Below are 24,630 nucleotides of genomic sequence, written 5' to 3' on the forward strand. Positions count from 1 at the left end.
TCTACAACCCATCTTGGACAACGATCCCTCGCTTTCACAGGCCTTGGGAGGCAGGCCAGTCCTCGCCCACAGACAACCTTCCAACCTTAAGCATATTCTCACCAGCAACCACACACCTCACCATAGTAACTCTAACTCAGGAACCAATCCATGCAACAAACCTCGATGCCAACTCTGCCCACATATCTACACCAGCGACACCATCACAGGACCTAACCAGATCAGCCACAACATCACCGGTTCATTCACCTGCACGTCCACCAATGTAATATACGCCATCATGTGCCAGCAATGCCCCTCTGCTATGTACATCGGCCAAACTGGAGAGTCCCTACATAAAAGGATAAATGGACACAAGTCAGATATTAGGAATGGCAATATACAAAAACCTGTAGGAGAACACTTCAACCTCCCTGGACACACAATAGCAGATTTAAAGGTAGCCATCCTGCAGCAAAAAAATTTCACGACCAGACTTCAAAGAGAAACTGCTGAACTTCAGTTCATTTGCAAATTTGACACCATCAGCTCAGGATTAAATAAAGACTGTGAATGACTAGCCAACTACAAAAGCAGTTTCTCCTCGCTTGGTGTTCACACCTCAACTGCTAGAAGAGGGGCTCATCCTCCCTGATTGAACTAACCTCGTTATCTGTAGACTGATTCTTGCCTGCATATTTATACCTGCCCCTGGAAATGTCCACTACATGCGTCTGACAGAGTATTCACCCACGAAAACTTATGCTCCAATACATCTGTTAGTCTATAAGGTGCCATAGGACTCTGTCGCTTTTTACATGATAATTATTGTTTTCCTTAAAGCCCCAGCTCCTGGGGTCAAGTGGATCTGTGATGATTTCAGCCTTTATTCTTAAAGAAAAAGTATGTTTCTAGCCCTCATGGCTGTAGAGACAGCTTCAAAATGTGACTCCAGTACACCCTAAAGGCTAAAAAAACAGAAGGCAAATAAAAGAAACATCAAATTGGGGCAACGGATTCTTCCTACACATGGGGGAGGCCCCACCCCCTCCATGGCTCCACCTCTGCCTCTTCCCCCTGAAGCCCCACCCTCTAGCCAAGCTGGAGCCGGGCCCGGGATCCCGGACCCCACCTCCTGCCCAGGTTGGGGGGCCCCGAGAGCAGCCCCTGGCTCCCCCTCAGTCCCTCCCACAGGCTCCCCCTCAGGGCAGGGAGAGGGTCTGTGGCTCCCCACAGCTGCCCACACGGCTCTTATGCCAACCCAGCTCCAGCTTCTGGCCAGGCCATGGTAAGAGCAACCTGGGCAGCTGTGGAGAGCCACGGACCCTCCATCTGCCCTTGGCGGGGAGCCTGGGGGGCAGAGACACAGGCCAGGGGTGCTGTCAGGCCCTCCCACCCCGGGCAGGTGGAGGGTCTGCAGCTCCCACAGCTCTGCCTGGGCCACTCTTTCCTGGGCCAGGCTCCAGCTTCTGGCCTGGCCAAGGGGCAGGGCCTTGGGAGGGGGAGAGGAGGGGAAGGGGGAGGACAATGGCCCCTTGGCCCCCCTATTCTGCTGCCCCTGCATCAAATCTATTATTTTTACATAATCTCATGATTTTAAAGCCAATCTCATGATTTTTGAATTTTTGGGGTTGGCAATACTGGGTCGTGTAGGAGAGTTAAAAGGATATGGCTGACTTATAAACGATCCTGTGCCAAGTACCATGTGAGATCACTAAGTGGGAAGGCTGCAGGCAAGAGGGGTTTGGTGTTTTCCATCGCTCCTTTGACAGCACCTTGTGGCTAGTCAGTTTTGCTCTTTTCCCTGTATAGTCCAGGAGCAAGAGCACAAGCCTGCAACTGAGCATGTCTCAAATGAGCAGCCCCACAGCCTTCAGTGGGACCCCACCCAGGCCTAGAGTTACACATGTGCTTCAAAGTTTGCAGGCTCGTGGCTTAGTTCAGCGTCCCAGGCTGTTTGTGTGGGTCTCTCACCCAGCATTAAAAAGCTCATGAAAAGTTGACTGTAAAACCCCACACATTGGCAGGGCCATGTTGCTGTGGGGGTTGTAATGCATGGAACCACTTTTAACTCCCTTTTATAAAAGCATTGGGCACAAGAGTTGACAGGCCCCCTTGAACATGTGTGATACTTAGGGCTTGCCTACAAGGGCAGTTTGACTGGTCTCATCACACCAATACACCCCTGAATAACGGTGAGCGCTACACTGGGATAATTGTACTCATGTCACACTCCATGTGGCCAAGTACTTAGTAGGAACCATTTCCCTCATAATCTAATCAGAACATGACAGAAAAATGGCCTTGGGCTAAGGCTGCGCTCAGGCACTGTTCTGGGGCTCCCAGCCCATCACCGTGGCCGTGGGGCATGCAAATCAGGGGCCTACGTGGTTGGACAGCAAAGGGATGCCTCACTCTCATGGCTGTACAGCACACCCCCGAGCTGCTTGTGATTCTTCCATGGGAGGCAACCCAGCCTCTTTTCTCTCCCCATAGGTCAAAGGGAGAATTAGGAAGATGATGGCACAGTTAACGAGGAACGTCGTTACTTTGGCAGTGGTTGGCAAGGAATGACGACGCGTCTGTACCCGCACAAAGCAAGGCTGGCACAGGGCTTTAGCTGAGGCAGCTCAGCGCTCTCTGACTTCAAAGGAATATACAGAGTAGGTCACCTGGTCTTGTGCAGAGTGGTAGAACTGACTAAAGTGGCAATTACCGCGGCCTACCTCCCCCCCGCCTGGAGACAGGGTGTGCAAAAAGCAGCACGAACAAATCATCTTGCTCTGAAGTCTGTTTCTAGGACAGGGATTCTTGTTTAAACACATCCCCCTTTGTGTGGTATGGCAAGAGACCTGTTCTGAACTGCACTTGGTATAAACTGACCTGTGCTCATTCTGGGCCGACTCCTAGCTCACTTGCACCACTGACCGGGGAGTAAAATCAATGGAGTGAAACTGGCAGAGCGGAAAAGGAGAATCAGACTCTTTATTTTCCTCCCATGGAGTTGCTTCAAACTGAAATGATTCTAACCTGAAAGACGAATCCACATAGCTGATTGGAAAGTTAAATACGCCGGCATCACCAATGCCCTGAAGGCAGCATGAGCTTGTCAGCGGTGACTGTTTGTGTGCTCCAAGAATACCACACAAAGAATACAAGTGCTCAGACCAATGCAGACCAATCGCTCTGACTATGAGCGATAGGCCCAGGGTGTGATGAGAGATTATTTCTTTTGCAACCGTCGTGCCCAGGAGCCCCAGTCATGCATTGGGAGGCCATTGTGCCAGGCGCTCTGCAAACAGAGCCAGGCCATCCTGCATCAACGGCAACGACCTCCACGGAGAACCTGAAGGCAGCAGCTGGTGCTAGGGAGAATTCTGGGCCCGCTTCACACCCACATTGACCAGCAGTTGAGTGGTGCTGCGCTTGGCCTGGTGGACAGAACACATGCAGGCGGGTTTAATCATTCACACACTGAGTAACGTTGCTGCTGCTCCTTTACCCAACTAGGGACTGTGCTGCCAACTTACTGGCAGCTCATGTTCCACGCTCAGGGCTTGAGTTACTGCTGTGGTTTTACATCAGTGTAACTTAGGGTTACCACATTTCAATCCTGTAAAAAGAGGACACTCCACGGGGCCCCTTCCCCACCCCCGGCCCCGCCCCAACTCCACCCCCAGGGTGACCAGAGCAAAAAAAAAAAAAAAAATCAGCGGCAGAGGGAGGCCCGGGAGATGCAGGGGGAGCGCGGGGCAGGGGTGAGTGAGTCCGGCCTGGCCCCGAGCGCAGGCAGGACTCGGGCGCGGTACCTGGAGGGAGAGTAGGGGGCCAGCCCGCGGGGCCAGGCGGCGGCTGTTCCTTCTCCCCACCTGGGCAGCCGGACTCGGGAGCAGCCGCTGCTGCAGCTCCCACTGCCGCGGGGGGAGGAAGCGGCCAAGCACGTGGCGCTCGGCGGCTGCAGCTCTGGGTGCCCGGGCCCAAACCCCCCGAGCCCGGGCCTGCTGTGGGGACCCAGCAGTGCGCATGCTGCGCCCAGCCCCTGGCCAGTCGCGTCTGGGCTGCTGCCCAGCTGGTGCAATCCCGCAGCGGCCCCGGGGCAGAGGCATCGGCAGCCCCGTTCGTTCCCCTGCGGGACCCAAGTGGGACAGGGGGGCTGGGGCCTGCAGCCCCCACTCCGGGGCCACCTGCAGGATTGCACCAGCTGGGTCCCCGCAGCAGGCCCGGGCTCAGGGGGTTCACGCCCCGGGTGCCAGAGCCGCAGCCGCTGAGCGCCCACATGCTTGGCCGCTTCCCCCCGCGGCAGTGGGAGCTGCAGCAGCGGCTGCTCCCGAGTCCAGCTGCCCAGGTGGGGAGAACGAACAGCCGCCGCCTGGCCCCGGAAAGTTGGAGCCCGGGGAGGTGGCGGTCCCCTTACCATGCCTCCCTATTTTCCTGGACATGTCCTGCTTTTTGTAAATTCCTCCCGGACAGGGATTTGAGCACCAAAAAGCCGGACATGTTCGGGAAAATCCGGACGTATGGTAACCCTAGTGTAAATTCACTGCAACCCAGGCCAGCGTGAGACTAGAGTCACCTCCGAGATCACCAGCATAAAGAGCAGAGTAGTGCATTGGGGAATCGAGCCCCGAGCTGGCATTAAAGGAAGCCGAATGCACCAGCTTTTCTCTTGAATAGGAAGGTGTGGCCTACAGAGATTACAGATTTCAGCATGCAGTGCCCCACCTTATCGCCAGTGGTTTGGAGCATTGCATGCTGGGACATGTAGTCTCCGAGGGCTGGTCAGGGCAGCCATGGCTCTGTTGTGGAATTCCAGGGCTGGCCCACAGCTATGCTTTGCGGCACATCGGTTACTCCTGGGGGAATTCTGTGCCACTGCGCTTGCACAGAATTTATGTCCCCTGCAGATTTCTTTGCTTCCCCACAGAAAAATGACTTTCTGATGGGGAAGCAAAGGGAAGCCACAAGAGTGGTCATGTGGCCCTCCCCAGCAGTATGATTTGGGTGCCCAGGGCAGCCAGCAGAGAGATAAATCACTGTTGGGCAGGAGGCAGGACCCACCCCCAGATTTCTCCTCCGGCTGCAGGAAGCTCTGCAAACTCCCCCCCGCCTGCTTCCTGCACCCATTGCTCCTGAGCTGCATGGGGAGGGATCCCTGTACAGAGAGCTGCACCCCCATCTGCCCAAGCCCCGTGCATCCAGCCCCCCTCATGCCCAGACCCTCCCACCGAGCCTCACCCCCGCACACTCAGAACCCCCCCGATGAGCCCCACTCCCCCTGCACCTAGATCCCCACCCCACTGAGCCCCACTCCCCCCACATCTGGACCCCTCACTGAGCCCCCCACACTCAGACCTCCCGCTAAGCTCTAGCTCCCCCCATATTCAGACCCACCCTGCTGAGCCCCAACCACCTTCGCCCCCCTGCAGAGTCCCATTACCATTGCAACCAGAACCACCCCCCCCCAACAAGCCCCTGTGCATCCAGATCCCCATTGGAGACGGATCCCCACAGAGCTGCCCACAGCCAGATTGCCCCACACAAAATCCTCTCAACCCACACCTGGATCCCCCCACTCTAAGCCCCTCCACACTTGGATCCTGCCTGCCCCACCTGGTGCATCTGGCATGGAGGGGCAGGGCCCTGGGGTGTTTCTGGGGCAGGCCCGGTCCTTGCACTGTGTCAGGGTGGGTGCAGCCTCACTGCTGAATTCGTGTCCCGGGAGAGGGGGAGCTGCACAGTGATCTCCCACCTCTGTGTGGCCAGTGGCTTGTGCTGCCCAATGCCATGCTGAAGCCTCTACATTTATTTGACAAATAAAAGTTGCAGAACTTTCAAATATTGTACGCAGAATTTTTATTTTTTTTGGCGCTGAATGCCCTCAGGAGCAGCACTGTTACTAAATAATCAAAGTCCCTGGCTAACCTCAGTTTGAAAGCTGCTTCCCTAACACCTATTCCAGGGCTCCTCAGTGCTACTACAATACAAAGGACAAAACCTGGTAAGTGAAACCTCTTTCACAACTGTTTAGTTCCTCCCCAGCCCCCATGGGGGCACCCGAACGCTGCATTAGCTCTGCTAAGCCAGAAGGGTGTTGCCAGCCATCCCATTTTGAACAGAGACTGTGGGCACAATTAAAAACTGTACTCACCTGACCGTCCCATGGCTCAGAAGCATTGGCATATGCAGGCCTGGCCAGCTCAGGGACACACATTGCTAGAGAGCAAGAAGATTTTGCTGCAGATGTTCTGCTGCAATCTTTGCACATTCCTCCTCACCTGCACTTGTGCTTTCCACTGGCTTTGTTCCAAGCCACCCCGGAGTATTTCATTTCCGGCATGGCAGGTGTTTGTGGGGGAGTAACTCAGCGCCCTTCACACACAGGAGGAGGAGTTGTGGATGTAGCTCTCTCCTGAGCATTGGTCCCACATTTTCTCTGACCAAGGCAGAGATTTCCCATTGGACACAAGCTTAGGGACATTTTTGCCATTCGTGACCAAATGCTCTGCCTATTTTCCTGAGTGGCAGCCAACTAGCACCGCAGGTAAAGCCCCGGAGAGGGAGCCCAGCCAGCCACATCTTACCAATTCAGCCCAGGGAAGGCTGCCCTTAAGCCTGTGGTAGTGAAGTGGGGCTTAGGCTCTGTGCTGACCCCTCTGCTCCAGGGAATAAAGCACAGAGCAGGTTTGGTGCGAGGAAGCTGGGACACAGGGGTCAAGCCCATCCCCCATAGGACTCAACCGGCTGCAGGTGGTGACACCAGGGCTGAGTTCAGAGTGCCATCCAACTGGCTTACAGCTCAGGCAGCTCGGCTGGCACAGCTGCTGGTTTAAATGCATCCTTGTCTCTGACTCTCATTGCCCATAGCACTAGCGTTAGTGTTTTATTTTACTCGGCAGTAATGCAAGGAACCCACAGGCCCATATCTGGCAAAGGATGCGCTTAAGCAGTTAGCACAAGGCTTTGAGCACAGCTAGATGGCCCACCAGTCACCCTGACTTTTGGGGAACCGGGATTCTGGGAAAGGTACGTTTAAGGGGTAGTTTGTGCCAGGGAACCTCAACACCATGGAACTGATACTAGCCTTGGATATTTTAGGATAAAATGTTGGCAAATGCTTAACTGCAAACTTGCATTGACAACGAATTGACATATATGGTAATAAGCCAAACTCGTTCATATATATGTACTGACCTATAGGCTAAGGGCACCTCTAGATTTAGGGTGAGGAAGATAGAGATGGACCAGGGAGGCTGGGCACTTGAGTGACTACTCATGACAGCCCTAGGCCCTAGAACAGGCCAGACCACCATGTAAGAAAGGTCGTTGTTGGCTGCTTAAGTGAGTGAGTGATCTGGATTGGTCTGGGCCATGCCAGGGACAGGGCCGGAGCTTGTCTCTTACCGGCAGATCTCCAAGGAGGGCTGAGTATATGAGTACATGGGATGGTACAAGAGCAAACCCTATGTGACGTTATTGATATAATCTGGGACCATATAGATCATTGTTGCAACCAAGGTCCTGTAGTGGCACCCAAATCTTGTATAAAGGGGGTCAAATGGGGTGTCTAAGACAAGGTTATGGTTTACTGGTTATGATTATGCTGTCTATATGTGTGTATCAATTTTGTAGTTGAAGTTATGAATATTGGCTCTGTACTGTCTGTATTTCAAACTTATGCTATGCTTCTGGGTGACATCCCAGACAAGCTGGTGTTAGCTCTGCCTAGCCTGCTTGATGGCCCATTAAGGACCATCAGCTATACAATGGACCCACTGAGAGAAGGCAAATATGCCTTGAGACTCAGCAAAGTATGCAGGGACTGGCCCATGTGACTCCAGACTCCATTTTGCTGTAATTTTCCACAGTAAGAACAAAGAGGTGTTCTTACACCTGGAAAAGACTAGAAAAGGCTGATGCCTCATCTCCATTTTGTCTTCAATCCTGCTTCTTACCTCTGGAGGGACTTTGCTACAAGATGAAGCTTTGAACAAAGGACTGAGGACCCATCCCAGCTGGGGATGTATTCCAGAGACTTGATTTGAACCTGCAGTTTATTCTCTCTCTGCTGCAAGCCTGAACCAAGAACTTTGCCATTACTGTATGTAATTGATTCCATTTAACCAATTCTATCTCTCATCTATATCTTTTTCCTTTTATGAATAAACCTTTAGATTTTAGATTCTAAAGGATTGGCAACAGCGTGATTTGTGGGTAAGATCTGATTTGTATATTGACCTGGGTCTGGGGCTTGGTCCTTTGGGATTAGGAGAACCTTTTTTCTTTTACTGGGGTATTGGTTTTCATAACCATTTGTCCCCATAACGAGTGGCACTGATGGTGATACTGGGAAACTGGAGTGTCTAAGGCTAAGGGAATTGCTTGTGTGACTTGTGGTTAGCCAGTGGGGTGAGACCGAAGTCCTCTTAGTCTGGCTGGTTTGGTTTGCCTTAGAGGTGGAAAAACCCCAGCCCTGTAAGTGCCCTGTTTTAAGCAATTTGTCCTGAATTGGCACTCTCAGTTGGGTCCCGCCAGAACCGCATCGTTACACCCTAACTTGGCATTACTGCTCTATCTTTGTATGGTTTGGAGCATGTGTGTCTTTACTCATTGTGCTAATGAAAGTGGTTAAAGCTTTGCTCTGCCCTCAGTGTGAGTGTCTTCCTTGTTTACCCTGGGGTTCCCAATCAGGTACTGAACTCGATAAACCATGACTCTGTTAGGCCTGATTCTGGGCCTAGAGCCCTACAATCCGCACCTCTTAAAGCAGAATTAACTGGAAATGGATAATCATCAATAACCACGCAAAGACTCAGGAACACTCCGTGCCTTCCTCAGAAAAAGGCAAGATTTGTCAGTACAGACACTCGGCCCCAGCTCTCGATTTCAGCTGGCATCTGGCCCCATAACAGGCTGCGCAGTGCACTCGACAGCCTCTTCCATCACTACTGAGGCAACGCCAGGACTTCTGGCGACCCTGCGTGATGACGTTGGGCAGCAGAGTGACAGAGCTAGAGAGCCAGAGAGAACCACAGGCTCTGCCTGTGTCCTGCAGCCCCCATAAAGAATCCCTTTTGTGCTTACAACAGCCTGGGCCTGTCGCTTTCCTGCTAGCGAGACTTGGCTGAACTGAAACCCTGTCTGAACACGGCCAAACTTTGGGGTGTTTGGACCCTGACTTCAGAGTGGGCCTTTCTCTATGGGAAGCCGTGATCAGAGGGCACAGATTTGAAAAGGAAAAGAAAGGAACCTGCTTTCTTGTTCTTTCCAAGCCCCTTGCTTCCCTGCCAAAGGGACATATCAAATCAGCTCTCTCCAGGCACTGCCTATGTGGCGTAGAGAGAACTCCTGTCTCCAGCAGGTTACTGTAGCTGCTGGCAGGTCTTGTGAGAATCAGACCTATGCATTAATCCACCGGCCTCTGCTGCAGTCCCAGGGCGCGAGCGGGTGAGGCCCTAAGCAGGCTGTGGCTAACAGGCTGGCTCATGGGCTTAGATGCAGAAGGGAACCTGGTCGATTTCAGGGGGCTTAGAAAAGGGAAAGTACAAACCACTGTGACTGAGTTTGGAAACAGTCATTTGGAGAGACATGGACCACGTGGAAACCCAGAGATGCGGGTCAGCCTGGCCGGACACAGGAAACAGGCAAATGCGTCGTTTAAAAACACACCTGTATTTGGCGATTTCTTTTGGAGGGAATGTTAACTTCAGAGTTTGTTTGTTTAAAAAAGCAACAGCTCAAGTTAAAAGTGTATCTGATAAGGCCACAAGGAGTTGTCGGGGCACAGGGTTCACCAGGGGGTGGCGGCGGCGAGGTATCCTGCAGCAAAGGCAGCGGGGCTGAGTCTCCCCTAGAGGTCGATGTCTGTGCTGCCCGATGAGGTCTTCAGTGGGACAGAATCGAACCCATCCGACGTCCTCTGGAAACAGCAACAGAGAGCAGTTGTCAATAGGCTCCGGTCAGCGCATCTCACCCTGCGCCAAGGAGCGCCTCCCATTGACTTATACGCCCACAGTGCCTAGGAGCCCGCTGCTGGAGCAGGACCCGTGGCACTAGGCGCTGTACGAACACACAACACAAAGGTGATCCCAGTCCCAATAGCAATCTGGGAAGGGCAGGATGGTTGCGACCACCTGGCACCTGTTTGTGACCCCCCAGGTCACGCCCCTAGGCTGAGGGCCCTGGTTTAGACAGAATTTCTCTCATCAGCTGGCAAAGGCCCAGACAGCGAGCCGACGGCCGGAGAACAGCGACAGCCCTGTACACGAGGCTAGTGTGCCTTTCTCTCCAGCGGCCACCCAGTCTGCTAACGCACCCTACAGTCCGCCGCTCCAGCCCCACAGCTGCTTTCCCCACTGCTCTGTGTGCCCCTCCCCCCACCCCAGCCTTGGGGGGGGGGGTGCATGAGGAGACCGGGGGGTTCCAACCCTGCCTTTGTGAGCAGAGCTGCGCAGGTGGAAATAAGCGACACCTCCCACACCCCCGGGACTGTCACTGCATTGTGTGTAGACGTGCTGATGCCCCAGAGCCTGATCCCTGCAGCCTGGGCTGCCCAGGGAGACTCAGCTGGACCCAGCCAGGAGGGGCAGCGGGGGCAGGGAAGTGGGAAAGGAGAAGCTGGTGGGAAGGCAGCAGAGCTCCACAAACCAGCACCGACTCCAGGCCGGGACTGTTCTGGGCTCATTTCCAGAAGTGCTGAGTGTCCATGGCTCCAGCCCAGGGAGCTGCAGGGCTCAGCGCCAGCTGTCAGACCCCCAATCTGCCAGCAGGGGGCTGCAAGCTGGGGAGGCCTCCGAGCAAATGGCGGGACGCTGGTGGATAGGGTTACCATATTTTAATAGTCCAAAAAGAGAACACTTGGGCCCCGCCCCAGCCCTGCCCCTGCCCCTGCCCCGACTCCGCCCCCTCCCCTGAACGCTCCGCCCCCCTGCTCCTCCCCTTCCCCTGCTTCCTGCGAATCAAATGTTTGCAGGAAGCCTGAAACAGGCAGGCAGCAGGTAAGCTGGGGCTGGGGCTGGGGCTGGGGCTGGGGCAGTGGGGGGAGGCGCGCGAGGAGGCGCGGCCCAGTCCGGCCCCGCGGCTCCCTCTGGCGTCCGGCCCCAGCCAAGAGGCTCTGGCCCCGGCGTCTCCGGCCCGACTCGGCTCGGGCCCTGGGGCGCCGGCCCCGGTTCCGGCTGAGCGCACCAGCCCCGGCCCTGGCCGAGCGGCGCGGCCGGTGGCCGAGCACCCACAGCCCCAGTGGCTCCGGCCCGGCTCGGCTTGGGCCCCGGTTCCGGCCGAGCAGCTCCGGCCCGGCCCCAGCCCCGGCCCCGGGCGAGTGGCGCCGGCCGGCGGCCGAGCACCCCCAGCCCCGGTCCCAGCGGCTCCAGCCCGGCTCGGCTCGGGCCCCGGTTCCGGCCGAGCAGCTCCAGCCCGGCCCCAGCCCCGGCCCCGGGCGAGTGGCGCCGGCCGAGCACCCCCAGCCCCGGTCCCAGCGGCTCCAGCCCGGTTCGGCTCGGGCCCCGGTTCCGGTCGAGTGGCTCCGGCCTGGCCCCAGCCCCGGCCAAGTGGCGCCGGCCGGCTGCCGAGCACCGCCGGCCCCAGCAGCTCCAGCCCCAGCGGCTCCAGCCTGGACCCAAGCCCCACGACCCCTCCCTATTTTCCCGGACATGTCCGGCTTTTTGGAATTTCCTCCTGGACGGGGATTTGAGGACCAAAAAGCCGGACATGTCCGGGAAAATCCGGACATATGGTAACCCTACTGGTGGATTCAGGCCTTAGGAGCTTCCAGCCCCCATCCCCCACCCCAAAGATTCATTGATCCTCCCTGCTGCCCACTGCCCCTCCAGCCCCAGCACAAGCCGCACCCTTCCCTCAGCTCAGCACGGGATGAGACGGGTGAGCTGAAGGGCCAAGGGAGAAGCATCCCACAGTGAGACTCCTCCGGGCCTGCCTCCATCCCTCCTGCATCTGGCCCCCTCTGGCCGAGGGTCCTGGAGGAGCCTCATCCCCCAGCTGGGGTGAGCCGGAGGGGCAGCACATGGCAGGTGGGAGGATGGCAACAGATGAACATAAGAAGAACATAAGAAGAACATAAGAAAGGCCGTACTGGGTCAGACCAAAGGTCCATCTAGCCCAGTATCTGTCTACCGACAGTGGCCAATGCCAGGTGCCCCAGAGGGAGTGAACCTAACAGGCAATGATCAAGTGATCTCTCTCCTGCCATCCATCTCCATCCTCTGACGAACAGAGGCTAGGGACACCATTCTTACCCATCCTGGCTAATAGCCATTTATGGACTTAGCCACCATGAATTTATCCAGTCCCCTTTTAAACATTGTTATAGTCCTAGCCTTCACAACCTCCTCAGGTAAGGAGTTCCACAAGTTGACTGTGCGCTGCGTGAAGAAGAACTTCCTTTTATTTGTTTTAAACCTGCTGCCTATTAATTTCTTTTGGTGACCCCTAGTTCTTGTATTATGGGAATAAGTAAATAACTTTTCCTTATCCACTTTCTCAACATCACTCATGATTTTATATACCTCTATCATGTCCCCCCTTAGTCTTCTCTTTTCCAAACTGAAGAGTCCTAGCCTCTTTAATCTTTCCTCATATGGGACCCTCTCTAAACCCTTAATCATTTTAGTTGCTCTTTTCTGAACCTTTTCTAGTGCTAGAATATCTTTTTTGAGGTGAGGAGACCACATCTGTACACAGTATTCGAGATGTGGGCAAACCATGGATTTATATAAGGGCAATAATATATTCTCAGTCTTATTCTCTATCCCCTTTTTAATGATTCCTAACATCCTGTTTGCTTTTTTGACCGCCTCTGCACACTGCGTGGACATCTTTAGAGAACTATCCACGATGACGCCAAGATCTTTTTCCTGACTCGTTGTAGCTAAATTAGCCCCCATCATGTTGTATGTATAGTTGGGGTTATTTTTTCCAATGTGCATTACTTTACATTTATCCACATTAAATTTCATTTGCCATTTTGTTGCCCAATCACTTAGTTTTGTGAGATCTTTTTGAAGTTCTTCACAATCTGCTTTGGTCTTAACTATCTTGAGTAGTTTAGTATCATCTGCAAACTTTGCCACCTCACTGTTTACCCCTTTCTCCAGATCATTTATGAATAAATTGAATAGGATAGGTCCTAGGACTGACCCTTGGGGAACACCACTAGTTACCCCTCTCCATTCTGAGAATTTACCATTAATTCCTACCCTTTGTTCCCTGTCCTTTAACCAGTTCTCAATCCATGAAAGGACCTTCCCTTTTATCCCATGACAGCTTAATTTACGTAAGAGCCTTTGGTGAGAGACCTTGTCAAAGGCTTTCTGGAAATCTAAGTACACTATGTCCACCGGATCCCCCTTGTCCACATGTTTGTTGACCCCTTCAAAGAACTCTAATAGATTAGTAAGACACGATTTCCCTTTACAGAAACCATGTTGATAAAATAAGACCCAGCCTGAGACCTGCCCTGGCACAGGGGTCGGTCTCATTAGCCCCATTTCGGGGATGGGGAAGCTGAGGCCCAGAGATGGGCAGTGACAGTACGTCTGCTGCAGAGCTGGGAGTCGAGCGCTGGCAGGCCCATGCTCATTTGTTATCCGGGTTACGGGAGCCTCGAAAGGCCCCAACCAGGCCTGAGGCCTAGTTGTGCCGGGTGCTGCACAGCAGGAGACAGGCCCTGCCACGGGAGGGCAAAGAGAGGGGAAGTGACTTGCCCAAGTTCACCCTGCAGCTTAAAACCCAGGTGTCCGGGCTCCCCGCTCAGAACCCTACACCACGCTGCATCCCAGCACATCCCGAGCAAGCTGCTCTGTTCCTGAACGCAGGGCAGAGCTGACGCCATGTCTCTCTCTACCTGGGGGCCACCTCCTGCTCTTACTTATTGGCATTGCCCCTACAGACTCATACAGCTGAGAGGGAAAAAGACAGTTACCTTTTTCCATAACTGGTGTTCGAGATGTGTTGCTCGTGTCCATTCAACTTAGGTGTGTTAAAAAAGTATGGATTGGATGAATGGACGATAAGGTGGATAGAAAGCTGGCTAGATTGTTGGGATCGACGGGTAGTGATCAACGGCTCGATGTCAACTTGGCCGGTATTGAGCGGAGTGCCCCAGGGGTTGGTCTTGGGGCTGGTTTTGTTCAACATCCTTATCAATGATCTGGATGATGGGATTAATTGCACCATCAGCGAGTTCGGAGATGACAGCTGGGGGGAGAGGTAGGTAAGCTGGAGGGTAGGGATAGGATACAGAGGAACCTAGACAAATTGGAGGATTGGGCCAAAAGAAATCTGATGAGGTTCAACAAGCACAAGTGCAGAGTCCTGCACTTAGGAAGGAAGAATCCCATGCACTGCTACAGGCTGGGGACCGACTGGCTAAGCAGCAGTTCTGCAGAAAAGGACCTGGGGATTACAGTGGATGAGAAGCTTGATATGAGTCAGCAGGTGTGCCCTTGTTGCCAAGAAGGCCAACAGCATATTGGGCTGTATTAGTAGGAGCATTGTGAGCAGATCGAGGGAAGTGATTATTCCCCTCTATTCAGCACTGTTGAGGTCACATCTGGAGTGTTGCGTCCGGTTTTGGGCCCCCCCACAACAGAAAGAATGTGGACAAATTGGAGAGAGTCCAGCGGAGGGCAACGAAAATGATCAGGGGGCTGGGGCACATGACTTACGAGGAGAGGTTGAGGGAACTGGGTTATTTAGTCTCCAGAAGAGAAGAGCGAGGGGGGATGTGATAGCAGCCTTCAACTACCTGAAGGGGGGTTCCAAAGAGGATGGAGCTTGGCTGTTCTCAGTGGTGGCAGATGACAGAACAAGGAGCAATGGTCTCAAGTTGCAGTGGGGGAGATCTAGGTTGGATATTAGGAAACACTATTTCACTAGAAGGGTGGTGAAGCACTGGAATGGGTTACCTAGGGAGGTGGTGGAATCTCCATCCTTAGAGGTTTTTAAGGCCCGGCTTGACAAAGCCCTGGCTGGGATGATTTAGTTGGGGTTGGTCCTACTTTGAGCAGGGGATTGAACTAGATGACCTCCTGAGGTCTCTTCCAACCCCAATATTCTATGATTCTATGTGATCCTGTGACAGCAGGTCCGGTTGGTTTGGCAGGGGCCCCGGAGGGATCGCTGCCAGGCTCGACAGCATCCCAAACCAGTGCTGGCGAGGCCACGCCAGGGCAATCATGATAACCTGCACCATGTCTCTCTTGATTTTTGCTAGGACCTTGCTGGTGAGCGGAATCAGAGGGAATGCGTACGTCAGGCTTCCTGCCCATGGTAGGAGGAAGGCATCAGAGAGGGAGCCCTTGCCCAGACCCCATCTGGAGCAAAACCTGTGGCACTTCCTGTTCTGCCTGGTGGAGAACAAATCCACTTGGGGAATTCCCCACCTCTGGAAGATAGTGCCGGCTACCTCTGGGTGGAGCACTCATTAGTGGTGAGAGGAGACGTCCCTGGTTAGATGATCTGCTAGTGCGTTCCTGGCACCTGGAAGGTGACATGCTTCTGTGGTCGATGAAGAAGTCCCAGAGATGGAGTGCCTCTTGGCAGAGGATCGCGCTCCCCCTTCTCTGTTGATGTAGAACATCGAGGCCGTGTTGTCCGTGAGGACTCTGACCACTCTACCCGACAGGTGAGGTAGGAAGACCACGCATGCTCTGCGCACCGCCCTGAGCTCTTGGACGTTTAAGTGTAGCATCATTTCCTCTGGGGACCACGTACCCTGGGGCTGGAGAGTGCCGAGGTCTGAGGCATCTGAAACCAACTCGACTGAGTGGGGAGTGCTGACGAAGGGAACTCCTTCCAGGACTTTCTCAGGGTCGGTCCAGCATCGCAGTGAGGTATCGTCGTGGGGTTGTAACCACCTTTTCCAGGTGGTCTCTTGACTGGGAGTAGACTGTCACCAGCCATTGCTGCAGGGGCTGCATCCAGAGCCTGGCGTGGCGCACCAAATATGTGCACACTGCCATGTGACCTAGGAGGTGCAGGCAAACCCTGGCTGTGGTCAGGGGAAATGTGGTTCCGCGATGAGGTCCGTCAGTGCCCTGAATCTCTCCAGCGGCAGGAACGAGTCGAGCACTGCTCCGATGAACTATCCTCTGTACCGGAACTAACGTGGATTTTATGTCATTTACCAACAGGCCGAGGTGACGGCAAGTGGCTAACAGAATCGTGACGTGCCTTTGGACCTGGAGCTGCCTCTGACTAGCCAGCCTTCGAGGTACGGGTAGATCTGGACACCCCGACGTCTGAGGTAAGCTGCCACCACTGACATGCACTTGGTAAATACCCGTGGGGCTGTCGCTGGGCCAAACGGGAGGACTGCGAACTGATAGTGCTTGGGACCAGCGGAAGCGTCTGTGTCCCTTGAAGATGGCGATGTGGAAGTACGCATCCTTCAGATCGAGGCGGTGTACCAGTCTCCCGGATCCAGGGAGGGGATGATGGAGGCCAGGGAGACCATGCAGAACTTCAGCTTCGCTAGGAAGCAGTTCAAGTCTCGCAGGTCCAGGATAGGTCGCAGACCACCCTTGGCCTTTGGGATTAAAAAGTAGCGGGAATAGAACCCCTTGTTCCTGTACTCCAGAGGAACGACCTCCACCGCACCTAGCTGCAGTAACCCCTCTACCTCCTGTGCGAGGAGACTCATGAGAAAGGTCCTTGAAGAGAGACGGGGAGGGGGGATGGGAAGGAGGGGTAGAAAGCAACTGAAGGGTGTAACCCCGCGCCACCTTACTGAGGACCCATTGGTCTGATGTTGTAGATGCCCACGCAGGGGGGAAAAGGAGAAAGGTGGTTGGCAAAAATAGGGGAGGGAGGATCCTGGGAACAGTCCCAACTGGTGTCAGTCACTCCCCCTGGAGTCTGATCTGGAGCGGGGTCTTGGGGACCGGTGGCGTTCAACGGATCCGCGACAGCCTGGAGCCGGCGATCTACATCTCACACTTGACGGACGGTACTGGGATGAGGAGTGGGATTGGGAGCTGGAACGGGCCCGGTGCCGGGAAGTGCCTGCCCGCGGTGATGCCCTCCTAGGGAATCGAAGACAGTCCGAGGAATGGTAGAGTCTATCCCTCGACGGTTCCTGGAGTGGAACCGTGGTCTTGGAGATACCAGGTGCTGGGCCCGGTACACCTGCCCGGGGGCGCGTGCCTCCAGAGGTCTGCGCCCGGTCGCTGGCAAGTTGCACCTTGAGCCTCTCTGCCCGTGCCCAAGGTCTTGGGACTGAATGGGGCTGCGCTGCATCTGCCTTTCATGGTCAGAGGCGTGGCGGCTACGGGAAGGCGAGCGCTGGCAGGACGTCCCCTGCGACGGGGAACGGTGTTGCTGAGGTGGGGACCGTGATGGTCCGAACGCGGGTTTACCCCATGACCGGGGAACTGCAGGAGCCGGTGTGGGCAGCACTGGGAGGGTCATGATCTCCTGTGCCACCTGCATGGCCTCTGGCGTGGACAGTATCCGGAGCTAGCGGAGGCCTCTGCCGCTATCCGGGGTGGCCGGCGGAGAGCGGGCCGGGGTACCCCACTCAACCGGAGCTTGGGCCCGAGATCCTGACGGGGGTGAAGACTTGCCTGGCACGGGACCTTGCTCGCACCCAGTCTTATCCTTTCCCTTGTGGGAGGTTGGAGACTGATCTCGCACCGTCTTCTTGGCCGGCGCAACAGATGGGGACCGGTGCTGGCCAGGTCACGGTGCTCGGTGCCGAGTCAGAGCGTTGCTCCTGTGCCGGGGTGAGGGCCAACTCCATAAGGAGCGCTCTTAAATGAATATCGCTCTCCTTCTTAGTCCTTGGCTTGAAGGACTTGCAAATTTTGCACTTTTCACTAATGTGCCCTTTGCCCAAGCAACGTAGACAGCTGCTGTGTGGCTCACTAACGGGCATGGGCCTCTTGCAGCGATTGCAGGGCTTAAAGCCTGGGGATCGGGGCATGCTCTGTCCCAAGGCAAAGTCCCGTTTCAGGACCTACGAAGTCTCTAACTATAGCTAAGGGATTTACTAACACTAACAGAAAACTACACACACTATAAAACAAGGATTAACGAGTTTGTACGAACAAGAAAGCAACAGCACTAGCTGAAGCAGCAACAGTTCCAGCACCGTCACTGGCAGCAAGAAGGAACTGAGGGTGGGGGGAGCCGGCGGCGCCCTATATACCGCAGCGTATGCGCACCACTCCAGGGGGCGCCAGAGCCGGTCCCCTATGGACACCGCTGAGGGAAAACAACTCCGGCACCGGTGCCTGTGGCGAGCGCACACCTAGGTTGAATGGACACGAGCAAGCACTCCAAGAAGTAACAGTCCCATGAACAATGCTGGGGTGGGAAAGTGGGTTCCAGTCCCAGCGATCACGGGCGGCACTCTGGGGGCAGGAGACTCCAGCGACGGATCCGGGACAGACCCAGGGCCCAGCACTGCTGCCTTGCGGCCCAGGCCAGGGAAATGGGCAGAACCTGTGGAGTTTATTTGTATTTCAGCACATTACTGGGGACTGCAAAGTGGTTCATTGTAACCCTGCAGGTGAGAACACTATAATCCTACATCAGCAGGGCAGGGGTGCGGCTGTGGGGCTACAGGCATTAGCACAGGTGAGGGAGGGCGCCAGGGCAGTCAGTACCACACAGCTGCTAGGTACTGAGACAGCCTTGGGTGTCAGGCGTCAGGGATCTGAAAGCGAGAAGATTCCTGGTGTAACTGCTTCCCCACTGGCTAGATGGAGGAGCTGCTCAGCATGGGAAGACAGCTTCAGCTTCTATTTGCAAAGCCCCAGTGGTTGAGATGCACAAAGCAGGGAGACACAGGGGCTGGGACAGGAGGCCCTGCAGGGAAAATCCCAGGACCCGCCAAGCTTGGGGAGAGCTTCCAAGAGACTGGGGTATGTCTGCACTAGGGCGTCCAGGCAGCAAGTGTGAAAAATTAGGACAGGGGGTGGAGGGTAATAGGAGCCTATATAAGACAAAGCCCCAAATATCGGGACTGTCCCTATAAAATCGAGACATCTGGTCACCCTAGTCTGCACTAGGCCCTGTTCAGAGCAGACCAAGAACTCCCTGATCACACCCGGGGATTCCCATCCCTCCTGTCTTTCACTAGGGCACTAGGCCCCATCTGTCCTCCAGCCCTTTGCTCACTGCAGCTCTGGGGACGGGCATGCAAGGAGTGTGTGTGAGATCAGCGAGTGCTGTGGGGAGCCAGGGGCTCTTAGAAACATTAGCGGTTCCTCCAAATCCCCGCTGGCAAACTGGGTTGGGAAAGTGGGGCCCAGAGGTGTTGGTGGCTTGCAAATGGTCTGCGTCTAAACTGGGAAAGGAACCCAGGAGTCCGGACTCTGAGGCCTGTGCCATAACCACAAGACCAGCGTCCCCTCTGCCACTCCATGAGCACCCCAGCAGCGTTTCTGCCCATCCTGTCAAAGCAAGAGGGTTCAAAGGCTCGCCTGTGATCTGGGGAGCTGGTGACGGCTGCTGCCCCCAGCAACGGCACAGGGGACAGGCACCCACCTTGTAAGTGAAGGACTTTATCTTGCCAAAGAGAGACTTCTTGCTGGTGAATATCAGATCATCTTCCACATCTTCCCCCTCCATAATGGCACAGCTGTCGGCGGCTGGCAGCTCACTGTCCTTGGCAGTCGAGTTCATCACCAGCTTGGAATATTTATACTCCAACCTTCAGGGGAAGGAAGAGCAGAGTGGATGGCCCGGGCCCTTTGTGTGGGCACCCCAGAGCTATACACAAAGGGATCTGTGTACTGGAAGGCCCTGGTTTTCAGAGGGTGCAGGGTGGTAAAACCATCAAAAGATCTGGGGTGCAGTAAAAACGGGGATGCAGACACTGATCTCCCTGGGACAGCGCTGCCTGGCGGCTCTGGGAGTGGTGGCTCCTGGCAGCCCTTGTCCGCAGCTCCCTGGGGGCATCCCGCTGAGGTGGAGTTTGTGCGAGCGGCTGGGATGTGCTGTATTCTCCAGGGTGCGGAGGCCAGGCAGCTACTTGAGCTGGTAGGTCAGGGCATCAGGAGGCAGCTGAGCCTGGGATCCAGCACCAGGGAGCGAGCTGCGTGGGCTCAACGGGGGGATGTGTCCAGTGAGACTGCCCCCGGCCAGGGTTTGTATCCAGCCCGCAGCAAGTGGGTCTGTCCCTGGCAGGGCCCTATGCAACCTCCCTGGAGACTGCAATGAGCAGGTAGTTCTAGTGCTAGGCACTACAGGGCACCACTTTCCTCTCCCAGCCACATGCTGAGCAGTGCCCGTTCCAGCAACTCGTCCAAGCTGGGAGTCGATTGGATGGGACACCCCCAGAGCAGGTGGTGCTGGCAAGCAGGGGACACTCCTCCCTGGGAGTCAGGACTAACCCCAGGGGAAGAGCCAGGCGGCAGCCCTCTAACAGGGTGGCAGCTACTCACTTTTGGTTTTTCTTCCAGAAGTAGCAGGTCATGACAGTCAGCAGGACGGCCGCGCAGGTCCCGGCCGAGATCCCCACCTTGAGCCAGAAATCCATGGTTTTGCAGATGCTGACTTTCTGCTCTGGGAGGGGGATGCCGCCTGAGCACAGCTTTGGCTCCCGCCACACGTACGTGGTTCTCTGCAGGGGGCACACAGACAAGCCCTCCCTTCAGTCCCACACGTCCCAGGAGTGTGGGGGTGCAGCCAGGCCCCCGGAGCAGCACTGTGCTGAAGGGAGTCCGCTCCTTCTGGGGCAGCCCTGGCAAGAACACACCCAGTAGCTCTGGGCTTGCTCTCTGCTCCCTTCAGGCCCTGCCGGACCATTGTCCACCACCTCAGCAGCTCCTGATTCACCCTGGCTTCCACTCAGAGGCAAGGACTGGGAAGGGTACTGATTCCCAGGGACTTGTGGGAATTTCCCATGGAATTGTGGGAGTCTGGCCTCTGCTACAAGCCCTCTAGGCTCCCTGAAGACCTGCTGGGCTCTCTCAGAATGCTTTAGGGCATTGGGGACTAAGAACCCTGCGGCAGCATCACTGCAGTGCTGCGTGCAGATAGTGTGGACACCGGGCACGGCTGCTGCCAGGAACAGCACGATGAGGGTGGGCCCCCTGCATTGCTGGTGCGAGCCCATCAGCTCGCTTACCTACCACTCGCTTCTCCCGCCAGCTGGACATACCCCTCCCCGCCCCAGCCCATGGAGACGCAGCTCCATCGCGTGAGAGCTCACCTGGATCCCGCCGAGGCAGGCGCTGATGATGGCGTGGTAATCGTAGACGGAACAGAGGGGGCAGGCTGTGGAGGTCTCCCAAAGGAAGTGGAATGTGCACCCGTCACACGTCCCATCAGGGCATTTACTGTCAGGAGAGATGAGGAGGATCCTGAGCCGCCAGCCCCAGTCGCTGCCTGCAGCACCATGTGACCAGGCAGGGCTGCAGGCTAGCTGCGGCGTGACTCCAGGCACAGCGTGCTTAGTGTCCAAGCCCAGGGGCCTGGCTGGCAGCTAAGCTGAGCTCTCTCCGGCTTGGGCACCATCCCCAGCGATACAGATCCTGCTGGCCGCTTTCCACCACCAGTCACACCCTGGCGACACACCAGGCTAGCCGAGGCCACAATGCAGCTCTGCACTGGATCGTCACTCACAGCTCTATTGCTCAAATGTGACGCAGGAACGACCCTGGCTGGCTCACCCATGGCCGGCTCACCCATGGCCGGGCCCAGGGGGCTAACGGGAGCGAAGAGAACTGGCTGTAATCCCTCCCTTGGTCAGCAGCTTGGATGCACTCACACAGGGACACATGCACAGAGGAACACCACAGCACCCCAGGAAGGTGGCAGAGCCGTGGGGGAAGCTCCCTGCTGCGACAGGCCGGGCCATGTTCTGCAAACCCGGCTCTAGTTTGGTTACAGAAACAGCCTCCCAAATCCTTGCGCACATCCAGACAGCCCGGGAACCAGGGCCCACATCTCCAAGCGTGGCCACTGAGTTGGGCTGGCTCTGTTTCTCAGTGCCCAGGCATGGAGATGCCAGGTGCCCACAGCTTCAGCGGATGCCAACAGGAAACGTGCTCAGGGCTTCTGAGAAACGGGCCCGAGGGTCACAATTTGGCCACCCAAACTCAGCAGCCATTTGTGAAAATGCAGCTGTTTCTACCCGCGGCAAGATCCCAGAGTGGCGGGTTTGGAGAGGAACTGTGAGCTCTGTGCCCAGCAAGCACCAGATACTACCCATATCCAGGAGCTGGGCTGGAAACGCTGACCTGTTTGTGAACAGCAGGCCTGGATGTGCCAGAGGAGAAGGCTGAGGCTGACGGAGGCTGATGGAGGCTGGGGAAGGGACACAGGTCAGGCCTGGGGGGAGTGAACAGGACCCGGCACTGCCCCAGCACAGTCCAGGGGAGCTTGGCTCAGGAGCAGGGCCAGTTTGGACCTAGGGCAGCCAGCTGGCCTCAGTCTAGCTCACAGATTTGAAAGCAGCCTTCAGGTTGAGCCATCTGCTGCCCAGGGGCCTGGGAAAAGAATCTGGCTGTCCTGTACAGGGTGGGGAGAACCCCTTCCACACCGCCTGTGGCCGCACTCCCAGCCTGCCCTTCCCTCCCTTGCCAGGGGTTTTTTCACAAGCAACACCCTGCAGCGGAGGCAGCTGGAATTTGGGCTGGGAAACGCTTCTGTGAGGTGGCCTGAAGCTCATTCGCAGCAGAAGGAGAGAGGGGAGGCCCAGAGATGGCAGCTCCCAGCATGCAACACTCCATCTTGAGCCATGTGGCTGGGCCAGCTGGTTTTCTCAGACATTTTGCACCACTACCAAGACAGGTCCCTCCCCTCTGGGGGCAGCGCTAGTGCAGGGAGGGCTCCAAGGGCCAGCTCAGCCGGCTCACAGTGGCTCTGTATGCCGCAGTGGCACCTTGTCTACACTAGGGCTCCTGCTGTTGCTGCCAAGTGTGGGGCTGCACGACTGGGAACAGTGCTGCTGGGGGCTTTCAGAAGGCTGAGGGCAGCTGGCTCCATGGCGTGCCTACTGGACACAGCTCTCCACCAGCTGGCAAGCTGCCACTGCAACCTGTCGCTGGGTAAACTATGGACACCAAACAGATCAACACCCTGTGATGCAAACAGCCCAGGGCCTGGCAGCCTGTCCTGCACATTACTCCATCTCTGAGCGGTTCTGCCTTGTACTGAGCCAGAGAGCAGCGGGGGGCCCACAGTGCACGGCAGCCCTGGCGCTTACCTTGGCACGGACAGGGCTCCGGAGCCTGTCTTCAGGGGGTCACATCGCAGGCGGATGGCTGTGGCCCGCCCAGAGCTGCAGGACTGGGTCACGTCATTGGACCTGCAGGTTAGGCAAAGGCACCGCATTTAGCAAGGCCTCTGGTCTAGTGTGAACACTCAGCACGGCCCAGCACTTCACAAGGCAGGTCACACAGCGGGGGTTGGGAGAAGATCCTTGTGCCCTCTCCTACAGCCCAAGGGGACGGTGGATATGACTGTGGTTCCCTTGCTCCCTGGGGTGGGGAAGGGAGGTCCTGGACTGCTCTCTGAGGGCCTGGCAAAGGCTTCACGTGGAGCTGGCCGCAGCTCTCTACAGTTTGGAGCGGCGCTCGGCAATGCTGAGCTATGCAGGCGGCGATGGCGAGCAGGGACCCAGGCGCCCACCCCCCTTAACTTGAGGCCCCCGTTACCTGTAGAAGAAGATCACATCGGTCAGCTCCACGTTCTCGGGGGCGAAGTGCTCAGGCAGGGAGGTGATGTTGTCCAGGGTTGTTTCTGTTGTCACCCCTGAAATGACACCCAAGCTGATGAGGATCCTAGCACAGAGCGGCTCCGCTCCCAGCGTCTGCCCTGGGCCACTGGGAAGCAGGGTGGGCTCCCAGCAAGTGCCGAGAGACATGCGCAGCGGGCTGGTCCCTGCCTGCCTCCCCTGCGCACTCGCCGTAGATCAGCGAGCCACGTCGGGCTCCTTATGGCTGGCGTGTGAGCACCAGGAACAGACAATCTGCAGGGGATGCTCAGTAAAATCGCCACAGCCCCCTGACCGCAGCGATGCCCGTTGGGCTGCAGCGTGGTCACAGCACCGGGGGCGCCAGCTGCTCAGAGGCAGCAGCAGCCACCGCTTGCTGCAGACTGTGCAGGAGCCTGCCCCTGCCGAGCCCTGCGCCCAGGCTGGTGCTGCTGGTGGGGGCTGAGTGTTCAGGCACAGCAGGAAGGACTCCGCTGCCCCTCTCCCCCCATGGGGTGTGCAGAGACATGCCAGCAGAGCAGCCACTTCTGGGAGCAGCATGGGGCCACGGCATGCAGGCAGCCTGCCTAAGCCCTGCTGGGCCGCCAGCTGGGAGCCACCTGTGGTGAGTGCCTCGTGGCCAGAGCCTGCACCTCGCACCCCCTCCTGCACCCCAACCCCCTGCCCCAGGTCAGAACCGCCTCCTGCACCCAAACTCTCTCCCAGACCCTGCACCCCAATCCCCTGCCCCAGCCCGGAGCCCGCTCCTACACCAAACTCCCTCCTAGAGCCCACACCCCTCACCCCCTCCTGCACCTCAACATTTTGCATGTGATGAGGCTCTCGGAATATTTTGGTTACAGACAAAACCAAAAAAATGGCTCTTCTTCTTTGAAAGGTTGCCGACCCCTGCTCTAGAGTCTCTTAAGGTATGGAGGAATTTCTCAGTTTTCTTGGCAAACTTGGTTTGATCCCTGGAACGGAAGGCCCTT

The 24,630-nt window shown here is 56.3% G+C and overlaps 1 protein-coding gene across 4 annotated transcripts in view; it reads right to left on the reverse strand.

Moving 5' to 3' along the window:
• Positions 1-9,826: 9,826 nt before the first annotated feature.
• Positions 9,827-24,630, reverse strand: part of ELAPOR1 (endosome-lysosome associated apoptosis and autophagy regulator 1) — an 87,324-nt gene continuing 72,520 nt past the window's right edge. For all 4 annotated transcript variants that reach the window (XM_065403199.1, XM_065403200.1, XM_065403201.1 and 1 more), the window contains 6 exons: positions 23,601-23,697; positions 23,150-23,251; positions 21,152-21,278; positions 20,382-20,560; positions 19,483-19,648; positions 9,827-9,895 (listed from right to left, as the gene is read on the reverse strand). In XM_065403199.1, the coding sequence (XP_065259271.1) occupies positions 9,827-9,895; positions 19,483-19,648; positions 20,382-20,560; positions 21,152-21,278; positions 23,150-23,251; positions 23,601-23,697 (740 nt within the window). The remainder of the gene's footprint in view (positions 9,896-19,482; positions 19,649-20,381; positions 20,561-21,151; positions 21,279-23,149; positions 23,252-23,600; positions 23,698-24,630) is intronic.

Source organism: Emys orbicularis, chromosome 4 (genome assembly GCF_028017835.1).
Source record: "Emys orbicularis isolate rEmyOrb1 chromosome 4, rEmyOrb1.hap1, whole genome shotgun sequence".
Classification (NCBI taxonomy): domain Eukaryota; kingdom Metazoa; phylum Chordata; order Testudines; family Emydidae; genus Emys; species Emys orbicularis.